Consider the following 12,371-nt stretch of genomic DNA (forward strand, 5'->3'; position numbering starts at 1 on the left):
GAAAGATTCGCCGCCAGAATTAGAAATCCCATGTTTGATCTCCCAGCAAAATCTGAGCTCAGCTTTGGATGGCACACGCCTCTATGCCAAGCGGATGCCGCATGGGGGCAGCCGGGTGCCGAAGATACGGCATCTCCATGAAGTTCAGCTCGGTTGTCGACGCCACTGTGGACTTTAAAGCCATCTTGAGTGAGATCTCGTTTTGGACCTGTCAAACCTTGACCGAAATGTGTGTTTCATGTACACGGCCTGGAGTCAATTCTGGACTTTGATTTCGGTCTTGACGTGATTGAAGTCGCACAGATTACGCGACCGGTGGAAGGTTACGTAGAGAAGCATAGAGAGAAGTGTCCTTGATACAAAGATGATGATGGTGTGATGGATGGGAAGGAGGTACCAGGTAGATTAAATCGAAAGAGAAAGACAAGGAGCAAATCTGACGAAGTACCTAGGTAGCCACGGTAGCCACTGCAGCACGGCAACAGGTGGTTTGTAATGACAAAAACCTTCGTTCTTGTACAATGGTCCTGTCTTTATCGACGTCGCCTTCCCTTCCAACAACGGGAGAAGGTTCAAATGTTCCGGACGGAAATGCTTGTACAGATTGATCTTGAGCAGCGAGACCAATCACCACTTGCTTCTAGAAGGGCATTCCATGAGTCTGATGAAAGAGTAGCTGAAACGCTTGTCTAATCTAATCAAATCAAATCATCCTGTATCCTGATCACATCCAAAAAGCCTTCCGGCAGCCAACAAGCAACATTTCAAGGGATCCGTCAAAAGTATATCATGCCTCCGAAATGCTCATCCCTGGTTCAAACAGCCACCACGTCCTTAGCGCCATGCGAGTAATGCATCACCGGTGGAGGAACGACTTCCTTAACCGTCAATAAATCATGTCTAGACTCCGGGACACGTCTCTCATCAGCCAGAAATCCTCATGGCCTTCTCGTCCACGTGTCGGCTTTGCTGGTCTCGCTTCTGTCGCTTATTGCTGGGCTGCTCAGTGTCTGACTCTCCACTGCTTCTTCTTGCGACGCCCTGGACCAGTTTCTTCAGGACGTCTGGCGCGTCCTCCTGGGGCATAATGACCTCGATCAGGGAGAAGCCTTTGCCCTTTTGGATCTCCGGATCTGCCATGATGGCCTTGAGCTCTCCCCAATTCTCAGCGCGCCGAGATTGTACGGGGTATGCGGGGTCATTCTCTGGAGCACCAAAATACTTGGCTGTCTCGAGATATCTCCATGGCTGAACGTCGTTATAGTCGGCTCTCATGCCATGGATCCATCTCTCGATTGTGTAGCCATTGTTGTTGATCACAAAGATGATCACGTCCAGTCGGTTTCGGATGATGTCCGAGAAGGCTTGAGCCGTCATTTGCAAGCTGCCATCGCCTTCGAAGAGGATAGTACGTCCTGGAGGGCGCACACCTTCTTCAATCATCTCGCGTTGAGCCAGCGCTACTCCTTGACAAGCACCGAGCATGTAACCAATCGACAACCAGATGGAAGAGTTGACGAGGAAAGTATGTGGTGGGAGGACAAAGTCACGTCCACCAAGAGAGGGTGTGCCTGTCTCTGTCAAGATGATATCGCCAGAACGAAAGAAGTTCGACATCCGTCGCCAGAAGGTATCATGCTCAATGATATCTTTGTCCTCCGCCGGAGTTAGTGCCTTTAGTTGCTCTCTTGGATCACCAAGATCCATTGAAGGCTGGTATTTCGGAAGCTTGCTCTTATCCAGCTTGGATAGAACTCTTCGTAACAGCGACTTGATGTGGAGATTCTGATACTTGGTGCCGCAGATCTCAACGCTGTCACGCTCAAAGGTTATAGTGGTCTTGGGATCAGGAATTGTGCTGAAGCCGAATGTGTTGACATCGCTGTTCAAAGGTCCCAATCTGAGTACCAGATCGCAGCCACGAGCCCAAGGCATGTAGACTTGGCTCCCAGCCGTGCCTGCATACATGCCGTAAAAGTTGGAGTAGGACTCATTCACGATGCCCTTGCCGAATGGAGTGGTCGATGTCGGAAACCGTGTTTCTCTAACCAGCTCGTCTGCTTCCTGACTGATGCCGTACCTTGATGTGAACCCATCAACCACGATGAAAGGTTGTTTGGATGAGTAGAGCTTGCTGAGGATGAGGTCTACCTCGGTATCTTCGAATCCTTCATCGGTTGGAATCGAAAGATCAAGAGGGTTCTCTAAACCTTCCGAGGATACTTTCGCCTTGACCATGTTGGTCGGCAATTCTATGTAGACAGGGCGGCTCTCCATTACACAGGCCTTCAGACACCTGTCAATCTGTGCAGCTGCAGTATTCGTGTCGATCAGGTTGGCTTGTGCTACAGTGACCTTGGCTGCCATCTCTGAACAAAACCTGAAGTTTCCGTCTCCCAGGGTATGGTGCATGCATAGGCGCCCGTCCTGGATATGCGTACTGGGTGTTCCGACAACGTGAATTAGCGGAGCCATTTCAGCGTAGGCGCCTGCCACGGCGTTGATGGTTGAAAGCTCTCCGACGCCGCCGGTGGTGACGAGGGCAGAGACTCCTCGGATCCTTGCGTAGCCATCTGCGGCATATCCAGCATTCAACTCGTTGGCATTCCCTACCCAGTCGAGACCAGCTGGTTTTATATAATCGAGTGCTGTCAGATTGAAGTCTCCAGGGACGCCATGGACAGCCTTGACCCCGAGTTGACGGATCCTGCGGAAGAGGTACTCGGCAAGATCAATTTGAGAAGTCATCGTCGAAGTCTTCAGGAGGTTTTGGGTTAGACAGCCCGTAAAGACAGGATACAGTGTTGGAGGTTTGATGGGAATCAACTGGTGCTGGAAGAGAGTGCACAGGGCAAGATATATACTAAAGTAGGTAATCGTCCAACACCCTGCAGAGGGGTACTGTGTAGACGTTCATGATTGGCAAATGGATGGGCACGGAAACGGATTGAGAGATATTGATGTTTGTAGTGGGCACGGGCCTGTCCATGCCAGGAATTGAATCCGCGTCGAGTGCGCTGATAAAAGTAGTAGAGATCAAGGTCATACTGCGGTTAATCTCGGTTGTGTGCGGCTGGCTCCGGAATAACAAAGAACGCGCCCTGCATCCAACGCAACTTTGCCGGCCTTGTCTGGCAGCGAAGATGACATCGTTATGCTTGTCGAATAAGCTCTGGTAGGGGTTCTGCTGTAAGATGGTCGTGCGCAAACCAGTTCCCAGGTTAGCTTTTTATGCTCGGTTGATAACACTCCGCCTCATATGCGTCTCAACCGCTGATAGCCAGCCGCAGAATCTTTTCGTAGGCCAGAGATAAGCGCATCGCTCGATTGACCATCCCTTACTCTTCTCTAGCCCTTGCATCTTCCACCGCCTTTTCCCAATTGGTGAATCGCATATAGAGTGTCATCGTCAGGGAAGCACAGCCGAGCCCGGCACAAGGACCAATCCACAAACCGCTCAGTCCCATCTGGGCCGGCCCAAAAGTCAGAAAAAACGACAAGGGCAGAGCAAACAGGTAGTATACGCCCAGGTTCACCCATCCCCCTATTTTCTGTCTCCCTAACCCACGCAGCAGACCATTGGAAATGGCCACTAGGGCGTCGAATAGCTGTGCCGCTGCCATGATTGGGATGACTGTGGCGATAACAGCACGTACAGCATCGTCAGTGGTAAATATGGCCGCAATGACATGGCGACAAGAGGTCAAAAGAACAACGTCAAAAAGTCCAATGCAGACAAAGATGATGTAATGCGTCTTCCATGCTATTCTGGCAGCATTTAACGCGCCATGCCCGATCAGATTCCCAAATCGTGTCGAGGCTGCGATCGACGTGGGAAATGGAACGTGGTAGATGGTAACGGCGACGGTCATCAGGACTGATTGAGCAGCAAGCTCGGTTGGGCCGAGATGGCCAGCAGCAATGGAGAGGACGTCAAATGCAAGCCATTCTGAGAATGTCATCAGCACACCAGGCAAGGCTAACTTGACCATGGGGCCCCAGTTTGCGCAGGCGCGTCGTAGCTGTAGTCCTGGCCAACACTGCAAATTTGATCTCGCAAAAACAGCGACGTAGATGGCTAGAACAACTGGTTGTAGGTTGTTCGAAATCACAACAGCCCAAGCTGCACCAGCAAAGCCTAGGTTGAGGCGGAAGACAAGCAGCCAATTCCAGAGGATGTTCAACGGTGCGCAAATTACAATGACCACAAGTGATGCTGTGAAGTCACCCTGCGCCTGACAAAGTCGCTTCCCTGCCTCGAATATCGCCCAACCAGGCGCACCGAGCAGATAGATTCGCATGAACATGCCCGCCAGATGTGCCTCGTCCTTTTCGGGAACCAGAGCTGCCAGAATCCAAGGTGAGCAGATCCAAACAGCGCCGATAGGAATGGTGACCACGCAAACCAGCAAGCACATACGTTGTACGTGCAGTCCCACCTGCTGCTTTTTGCCATTTCCGAAGGCCTGGGAGGTGAGTGTGTCAAGACTCGTTGCCAACCCTTCGTATATGCAAAGTCCGGTGATATTAGCAGTCATGGTAGCAAGTGAGGCTGCGCCCAGCTCCTTGGTGCCTAGTCGCCCAGCCACAAAGACAGTAACAAGGGAAAAGGAATATTGAAGGAAGTAGGTCAATATCAGTGGCCCCGAGTATCGAGCGACGAAGCCCGTTTCGATTTTCCATGTCGTTTCGAGGTTTGGATCTTTGCTCGAGGGTATCTCCTCATCTACTCCAGCGGTACCATAGTTTCTCTCCTCGGCCTGAGCCACGGACTTCCTAAAGTCGTCAATTCCATGCTCGTTGAGTAGAGCGGCTGTCTCGGAGGGACGACGTCCAGCCATCTTGTGTAACTTTAGGTTCACCTGTCACCAAATCTCGAATTTTGTTCCTCTCCACAGTGTCATATGCGGAGTATCATGACTTCCGCAAGATGACGTGAACTAGAGGGACAACTGTGAATCAAGTGGTTATGTTCGACGAAGATGGAAGTCCTGCATGTCTGTCAAGTTGGAGGATGGGCGGTGTGGAAGTTTTCAAGTGATCAACGCTGCGGGTATTGGAGTCAACCCCATTCTGGAGCTTATCGAGGGCCATTCTCCAGGCTACTCTGCATTGAAGTCGCTTATAAGCGAGGCTGTACATAGGATTCGGTTCGATGGTGGTGGGATTTTCTACACTCCATCACGTTCGTACTTCTCAAAGATGGGTGCAGGGAAGTTTGAGGATTGCTATTTCCACAAATATTTCAAGGTCACATTGTCACCCCTCACTCTCCTAACCACGCCTCTCTTCGCGTCTTCGCCTCTTCCCTGTCTCTTTACTCCGTAAACATACCTACCTGGGTCTCATCATGACCACGAAATCGGTTTCACCCCGCAAACTCGCAGCTTCGGACCCATTCTCCATCGGATTGCCTTCACCTGAAAAGTATCCTGCCTCACACACCACTTCTAATGAGAAGCCGCGCAGCCTGCGCAGGTTAGCATCTCACAGTCAATTGACCTCCACTGGAAATATGGGCACCCAATCCTCAAACCTAAGGCCACGACCAACACTTCCCATGAGACCGTCACGCGAGCAGCTCCCTCAGCTTCCATCAATCTCGTCTACCGCCGCCTCATATACCACTGCCACCAACTCCTCTCGAGCCCGTGCCAATAGCGATGCTCCTCAACCTTTCGTTCCACGCAACTCTCGCAAGTCAGGCGTCACCTCTCCTTCCTCAAACCACATAGCCACTCATGCTCGCAAATCCAGCCTGGAAATGACTCTAAGAGATGGACCTCCTCCAGGCACAACTCCAGCCACAGCCCTGTCGCTACTGCGGCATTCGATATTGACCAGTGGTGTCACAGCGACAAAAGAAGGCATGTCAGATTTCAGGATTTATCTGTGGTCAACCTTCTTGAACGTTGCTCCCATGCCGACAGACACTTACCTGAGTTACATTCATCGAAGTCGAAGTCCTGCATACGAAAAGATTTCCAATGATGTCTTCCGCACACTGGCGACAGACACTTTGTTCAAACGGCGTGTGACCGATGCCAGCCTAACAAGGCTGTTGAACGCAACGGCCTGGCGCATCCACGACGAACAGTCCTCCGATCCTCCAGTTGCATTTGCACAGAGATACTCTCAATCGACCTACCTGCAGGGAGTCAATGTGCTGGCAGCACCACTGTTATATGCCTCTCGCTCCGAGGCTCAAGCCTACGCCCTTCTCACATGTCTCCTTACCGAACACATTCCGACGTACCTCTCTCCAACCATGTCCGGGGTCCACAGAGGCTTGGACCTTATCGATCGCATCCTGTCCTACATCAATCCTACTCTCTCTGCCTACCTGCTCAGCAAATCCTTGCCAGCCAAGATATACGCCTTTCCCTCTGTATTGACGCTTTGTGCGTGTACGCCACCACTTCCAGAAGTCCTCAAGCTGTGGGATTTCCTGTTCGCGTTTGGCGTCCACCTCAATGTCATCTGCGTAGTGGCACAGCTGTTGCTGCTCAAAGACCAGCTTCTAAACGAACCAAGTCCTGCAAAGGTACTACGAAGCTTTCCGAGTCTAAATGCAGATGAGGTTATCAAGATGACGGTCTTGATCGTCAGAGAGTTACCCGAGGATGTTTATCGTGATGTGGTTGCCCATGGTAGGGAGATTTCGTGATCGACCAACTGTACACGACGGTCTCAACATCAAATCATCACGCCTGTACGTAACCTGACGACCAAGATATTCCATGATCTATGACACACGACAGCTGTTGCGTGGACTTCTCTTACTGACGATACTCGAGCCATGTCGTCCGGAGCGAGGGATCTCCAGAACCTCGTCGGCACAACACAATCAAAGATGACGCAGTCTCGAACACAGGATGTTGGTACGGAAGTATGGCAAGTCGAAGCGGCATTGTCCTCTGTCAAGAGCAAGGCGGAAAACAGCACTTGTGGCCCTTCTCAATGTTCATATACCAGGAGGCATATCTTTCAGCCTGACTGCGAAGCAGATGGCTGTGTCCCATAGATCTTGAATGAGCCAGACTGAGCAAGCAAGGATGTTTTCCAGCGAAACGAAGACGGCAATGGTTACCATGACCAACCACCTGGCACAAGCACACAACGTTGCGCGTAGCAATGGCTAAAAGCCCGACCCCATGTCAATAGGGAAATCGTCATGATCCCGGTTTTGTGAGACAACAGCTCTGTCACAAATCACCATCCGCGGTTTGACTGTGAAGGCTGAGTCGCCTTGATGAGCATGGGCAATGGTGCAGTGTCAGGTGGTGATCAAGGCGAAAACATGAACCTTTGGTATCTCAACCCGGAGGGAGACTTGTCACCGTTCACAGAAGTCCATAGAGGCTGAGACCAAAAAGATATCCTGCCCAGCAAGGTCTCGACCACTTCCTACCTACAATCTCTCGAGTTCCCCTAATCCCGATGCCGCCCAGGCCATTGATAGTCCTGATCAATAGGGATATTCTTCCTCAAATGATTCTTGAACGTCGGCGGGACTCTGCCCATTCGCGCCTGTGATGACTGCTCTTTGTCATCGAGGTTATGCACACGCAGCAGATCTTCAATCGCACTCGCCCACTTGATCAGCCTATCCTCCTGCCACGCCGTGTGCTGCAATGTCAAGGGCAGCGGCATCCCATCTGGGTCCAGGCCGATCGGGATCGTCATGACAGGGTATCCAGCCTGAGCGGCAATTTGGATTCCTCCGGCTTTGATGTCGAAGAAGAGGAGGGCGTCAAGCATGTCTTCCACTTCCTCTTGCTCCTGCTCACACTCACCCCGATTGGCGTCACGCCGGTGGTCACTCGGGATGCGTAACGCGGCATCAATCCCATTCTGTCGACACTGCGTCTGGATGTGCTTGAGCGCCGCGTAGTACGTTTCGTCCTTGACGCCTTTCGTCTCGACGCATTTGCGGAACAGTTTCTGTCCGTCAGGAAACGCAGGGAGATCCCCGGCGTGACCACCCTCTGACCCGCGGTTTTCGTCGTTGTACCGAACCACGTCCTCGAGGGTCTTGATGGGGGTGTTTCTGAGTTTGCCCAGATACTCGTTCATCAGATAGTATGTCTGGACTTTGCTGACGGTGATCTCGGAGATCTCGGGACGATCTTCTCCGTACCGTTCCCTGGACGACGTGTTAGCAGGGAACACTACTTGCGAGCAATAACATCAGCCTGACCAGTCCCAGACACCATCTGTACCAAGTCTCTCATCTGCACAAGGCATATCGACAGCGATGATTTCTGCTCCAGCCTGTCTGATAAGTTTCAGTGCCTGTTCCGCGACGTGCTTCTGCGGGTAAGGCGCAACATCCCAGAACCGCTTCATGGGCAGACCAAATCTGGCGCCCTTAAGTGCATGCCGATCGGTGAGAAAGTCGCAATAGCTTTTTGGTTGCCGCCTCTCGGGCACTGTTGAGAACTTGTCTTCGGGATCTGGACCGGCAATCACGTCCAACCCACGCGCAGCATCGGCGACACATCGACCGTATGGACCGATCGAGTCTTGAGTCTCCGAGATGGGAATAATACCACCACGCGAAGTCAGGCCGACGGTCGGTTTGATGGCGACCACGCCATTCACCATGCCTGGACTGATGACGCTGCAATCAGTCTCGGTGCCGAACGCCAGTGGCACGATGTTTGCAGATACTGCAACGGCACTGCCGGAGCTGCTGCCGTCTGTGATAGAAGGGTCAACAATGGCATGAGTCAAGCGAATCGTGGACAGCATATACTTACTCGCAGAACGGTTCAATAGGTACGGATTTCGGGTCTGTCCACCACGAGCAGAATATCCCAATGAGTAATTACTGCCTCTCATGCCGGCCCATTCGTCGAGATTGGTCTTGCCTAGGATGATCGCCCCGGCTTCGCGCAGGAGGTGGACTATATGCGCGTCTTTGGGCACGACACAACCCAGCAGTACCCAGGAACCTCCGGTTGTTTGCATCTTGTCTGCCGTAGCCATGTTCTACTTACGTAGTTCAGCGAATGACCTCGATAGCGTCACGGTCGATGTATAGGGCAATACTTACGTCCTTGACGAAGACGGGAATTCCGTGGAGTGGCCCCCTGGTCTTCCCTGCCTTTCGTTCCTCATCCAAGCTATTGGCATGCTCGAGAGCATCTGGGTTTGTCTCAATGACGCATTCGAGATATGGATTTACCTGTCATGCTGTTATCGTTTGTCCTTGAAAGACTCGGAAGAGTTTATCTGACCCTCTGCACTCTGTCCAGACAGAATTGCACGTACTGTACCGATGTCAGGGCTCCGGATGACAGTAGATGCTGCAATTCATCGACGGTGATTTCATGAAGATTGTGCCCATTGAGAGATGGGAGGCAGAACACCTCTGGCATCTCATCCTGAGCAGGAGTCTGCAACTCTGCTACTATCACGTAGTCCTTACTGTAGGCTCTTGAGTGTGCCATCGTGGAGCGCGTCGAGTATGGCAACAAATGTCGGTGAAGATGAGGCTTAGGCTTGAGCTTGAGATATACCACGTACAAATGAAGTGGTGGACTAGTCCGTGCCCTATTCGAATAGGCTTAAAAATGACAGCGCCGACGGGCCCTCCCGCCCGGAAGATGGCAAAAGAGGGCATGCTTCAACGGCCTAACAAAGCAGTCTAGATGTCCGGCAGTCTTCAGGGATGACCATCCCTACCCCTTGCTTTGCTAGACTAAATCTGGACTACAATCAAGTCGGCCTACGCAGCAAGAGAGCGAAAGAGACCGCGTGTGATGATTGGTAGTGTTCCCAGCAGAAATGGTAGAGGATATTATATTATCATAGTTCTTCCATCGTTTCCGCCAGCAATGCAGCCTCATCCCAACTGGCTTGCATGCCTCGTGCATAGATGCGATCGAGGTAAAAGTACTTCAACAGCACGGACCGAACGTCGCTCCAGTCTTTCAATCCGAGCACGCCTGAAACTCTGGCAAGATTCAGGACAAACCATGGCCGTTCTCTTTGTCCAGCAGACAGGAATGCACCCAACAGTAGCACCCAAGTCAAGAGTTCATGGTGTGGTTGCCACAGTCCGCGCAGGTCCGATGCCTGTAAAGCCGTCTTGAGTTGAGTGGTCAATGTTCGGTTCAATGCGGAATCAGGCTGCGATACTTGATAATTGCAGAAGCAAAAAATCAGCAAGGCAAGTCGACAGGCTTCCTCCTTGTCGCTTGTCGGCGGTCGTGGCTCAAAGGGGGCCGAGAGCACCGCATACCTGAACTGGTAACTTTTCGCGTTGATGTATTCGAGCTCTCGTTCGAGAGGTTGCAGTTGTTTTTCGTGGTAATATTCCCGATATTGGACCACATCCGTCATATCTCGGAAAGCTTGTGAGATCTTCCAGTAAAGAATGTTGTCAACTTCAGGGTTCAAGATGCCTGCACCCATCTGTTGTGTGTCTTCCTTCAAACTGCGTTTTATCTCATCGAGCAGGTTTTGCGGCAAGCGGGCCAAGGAAGATGTAGGCGGAGGCGTAGGCAAGCTTCTCGTCATCGCGGCACACATATAGGAAGTACTGTTTCACGATATTAGTATCATAGGCCATGCTGGATGTAAGGGACTCCTTACGACAGTATAAGCTCGACCGCATGTGGTGGTATATCATGATATCCGCCGCGCCATGCAATCAACTTTTGAAGTCCACTGACATGATCAAAGATTTCTTTTTGGTTGCCAGTGATGACCTACAGAGATCAGCAATGCTCATTCTTGGGAAGATAGCATCATACTTCTATGGACAACAGACACATCATGGCGAAGATGGTGGAAGCTTTGGCTGCTGTGTCCATTGACCTCATGGTCTCATTTGCGAGCTTGACAGCGTTGACTTTGTACGAAACAAAATCTGGGGCTTGCCGATTCAATAAGTCGTCCTCTGTAAAAGTCGTCTCTTGTGCTCCACTGCTCAATTCTCCTAAACGAGCGCTGCGTTCTGCTGATGAGATTGCTAACAGCGAGTACAGCACAAGCGGTTCTTGGGCTGCTTTCCCAAAAGCCCACCGAGTCTGAATCTCTGCTTGCTGTCGAGTTGGGAAGACACTGGGTATCATCACATCCGAAACTGTCATGAATATGTCAGTCGACCCGAAGGGGGTTGGAAGGCCACAGCAAATCTCACTTACAATGGCGTAGGACAGCATTCATAGCTGGAGTGACGGTTACCGTGCTGAGATTGAATGGATCTAGGGCCATATTTCTTGAGCTTGAGCCGGGCGACCCTGGAAGAGAATGCCCGGCGTGACCTGCGTCCAGTCGTTGAAGAATTTGCGTGAGCATCGATCTCACAGAAGGGCTTTCAACCAGTAATGGATCATCTTCAGGGGTGATACTGCGACGACTTTCACTCGCGGATCGTTGTTCATCTTCGCGTTGAGCATTGACGGCTTCACGGACTTCTGGTGCTCGGACACTGCTATAATGTCTCAATCGTTCCACCTGACCCTGTTCCAGACGTACAGGTGGTGAGAAGACTGAGGAGTGACGAGAGAAGGAGGCTGGCGTCGACGGAGGTGTTGCACGTTCAACACTCTGCACGGGTGCGCGTTGAGGCTCCGCCACCGGATGTGGCTCTGTCGGTCGTGGTTGTAACTGAGGTTCCCGTCTAAATCGTCCAATGTTGGCGCCATCTGAGCCTCGCTGCCTCTGAGCGGCCTGCCGCCGATTTCTGTAGGCATTTTGTTGGATATGAGCATTGATTGCACGCTGATCGGAACGTGGTCTCTGCCCTGCTGACGAAGAGTCGACAAACAAGAAGCGATTCACTTGCTCGGGATCTGTTCGAGACCTGGAACCCTCCTGATCCAACCTTCGGGCTTTTTGCGATGAGCTCGAGGCACTCGCCTCACTTGCATCGTCTCCTTCTGGCGATACCACTCCTCTGGTGCGTTTACTGGGAGAGTCGCGCTTAATATGTTCCGGCGCTCGCCGTTCATCCATTCTCTAATAGGCAAAGACAAATGTGCATCAGATCGATGATGCAGAATAGAAACATTGAGTCGTCAGATGATAAGTCCGTAGAAACGACATGCATCCGTTGTCCTATCGCAGCGGCAAAAGAGGAGAGGATGCATGTTCGTGCCGAGTTGGGGCATGGGTGGTTGGTTCAATCGTTGAGCCACGTTCATTAACGCTAAGCCATACCTAGCAGGAGCTTTTTGGGGGGCGGCCTCTCCTACCAACCATGGGCTTGTAGAATTGTTCCACAGGTCAGGACTTGGCCCAATTTGGCCATTGCCTCGAAGCGGGCAACGTCGCTTCGCTTGGACAGGTTCAGTCCGGCTTCGAAGCGTTGTCCACGGGAATTCGTGTTGTCTGACACAGGACACTCTTCTCCCATT

The 12,371-nt window shown here is 51.7% G+C and overlaps 5 protein-coding genes across 5 annotated transcripts; 1 reads left to right on the forward strand and 4 right to left on the reverse strand.

Moving 5' to 3' along the window:
* Window positions 1-808: 808 nt before the first annotated feature.
* On the reverse strand, window positions 809-3,043 carry EDD37DRAFT_346594 (pyruvate decarboxylase). Its single transcript, XM_062811727.1, has one exon. It carries the CDS (start codon window positions 2,746-2,748, stop codon window positions 925-927), a length of 1,824 nt encoding a protein of 607 aa, XP_062672313.1. The 5' UTR covers window positions 2,749-3,043; the 3' UTR covers window positions 809-924.
* EDD37DRAFT_346890 (MATE family multidrug resistance protein) lies at window positions 3,044-5,201 on the reverse strand. Its single transcript, XM_062811729.1, has one exon. The coding sequence runs from the start codon at window positions 4,839-4,841 to the stop codon at window positions 3,339-3,341; it is 1,503 nt and encodes a 500-aa protein (XP_062672314.1). The 5' UTR covers window positions 4,842-5,201; the 3' UTR covers window positions 3,044-3,338.
* EDD37DRAFT_346911 (cell cycle arrest protein BUB2) lies at window positions 5,097-7,156 on the forward strand. The gene is made up of 2 exons (XM_062811730.1): window positions 5,097-6,712; window positions 6,798-7,156. Exon 1 carries the CDS (start codon window positions 5,351-5,353, stop codon window positions 6,665-6,667), a length of 1,317 nt encoding a protein of 438 aa, XP_062672315.1. The 5' UTR covers window positions 5,097-5,350; the 3' UTR covers window positions 6,668-6,712; window positions 6,798-7,156.
* EDD37DRAFT_346591 (amidase) lies at window positions 7,050-9,634 on the reverse strand. Its single transcript, XM_062811726.1, has 5 exons — window positions 9,243-9,634; window positions 9,059-9,190; window positions 8,763-8,994; window positions 8,201-8,702; window positions 7,050-8,146 (listed from the first exon to the last, which is right to left on the reverse strand). The coding sequence occupies exons 1-5, from the start codon at window positions 9,453-9,455 to the stop codon at window positions 7,432-7,434; spliced, it is 1,794 nt and encodes a 597-aa protein (XP_062672316.1). The 5' UTR covers window positions 9,456-9,634; the 3' UTR covers window positions 7,050-7,431.
* On the reverse strand, window positions 9,635-12,087 carry EDD37DRAFT_346759 (uncharacterized protein). Its single transcript, XM_062811728.1, has 4 exons — window positions 11,157-12,087; window positions 10,764-11,095; window positions 10,603-10,718; window positions 9,635-10,549 (listed from the first exon to the last, which is right to left on the reverse strand). The coding sequence occupies exons 1-4, from the start codon at window positions 11,968-11,970 to the stop codon at window positions 9,814-9,816; spliced, it is 1,998 nt and encodes a 665-aa protein (XP_062672317.1). The 5' UTR covers window positions 11,971-12,087; the 3' UTR covers window positions 9,635-9,813.
* Between the last annotated feature and the right edge of the window lie 284 nt (window positions 12,088-12,371).

This window comes from Exophiala viscosa (genome assembly GCF_022695815.1).
Source record: "Exophiala viscosa unplaced genomic scaffold EDD37scaffold_3, whole genome shotgun sequence".
NCBI lineage: Eukaryota > Fungi > Ascomycota > Eurotiomycetes > Chaetothyriales > Herpotrichiellaceae > Exophiala > Exophiala viscosa.

Excerpts from the sequence above, each read along its gene's own strand:
- EDD37DRAFT_346594 (XM_062811727.1), bottom strand. The coding sequence starts at position 2,748 with ATGACTTCTCAAATTGATCTTGCCGAGTACCTCTTCCGCAGGATCCGT.
- EDD37DRAFT_346591 (XM_062811726.1), bottom strand. The coding sequence starts at position 9,455 with ATGGCACACTCAAGAGCCTACAGTAAGGACTACGTGATAGTAGCAGAG. Across the intron at positions 9,191-9,242 it reads GTCTGGACAGAGTGCAGAGG|GTAAATCCATATCTCGAATG; the intron begins GTCAGATAAACT and ends ACAGCATGACAG. Across the intron at positions 8,703-8,762 it reads CCTATTGAACCGTTCTGCGA|ACGGCAGCAGCTCCGGCAGT; the intron begins GTAAGTATATGC and ends CTTCTATCACAG.
- EDD37DRAFT_346759 (XM_062811728.1), bottom strand. The coding sequence starts at position 11,970 with ATGGATGAACGGCGAGCGCCGGAACATATTAAGCGCGACTCTCCCAGT. Across the intron at positions 11,096-11,156 it reads GAATGCTGTCCTACGCCATT|TTTCGGATGTGATGATACCC; the intron begins GTAAGTGAGATT and ends TATTCATGACAG. Across the intron at positions 10,719-10,763 it reads TGTGTCTGTTGTCCATAGAA|GTCATCACTGGCAACCAAAA; the intron begins GTATGATGCTAT and ends TGATCTCTGTAG.
- EDD37DRAFT_346890 (XM_062811729.1), bottom strand. The coding sequence starts at position 4,841 with ATGGCTGGACGTCGTCCCTCCGAGACAGCCGCTCTACTCAACGAGCAT.
- EDD37DRAFT_346911 (XM_062811730.1), top strand. The coding sequence starts at position 5,351 with ATGACCACGAAATCGGTTTCACCCCGCAAACTCGCAGCTTCGGACCCA.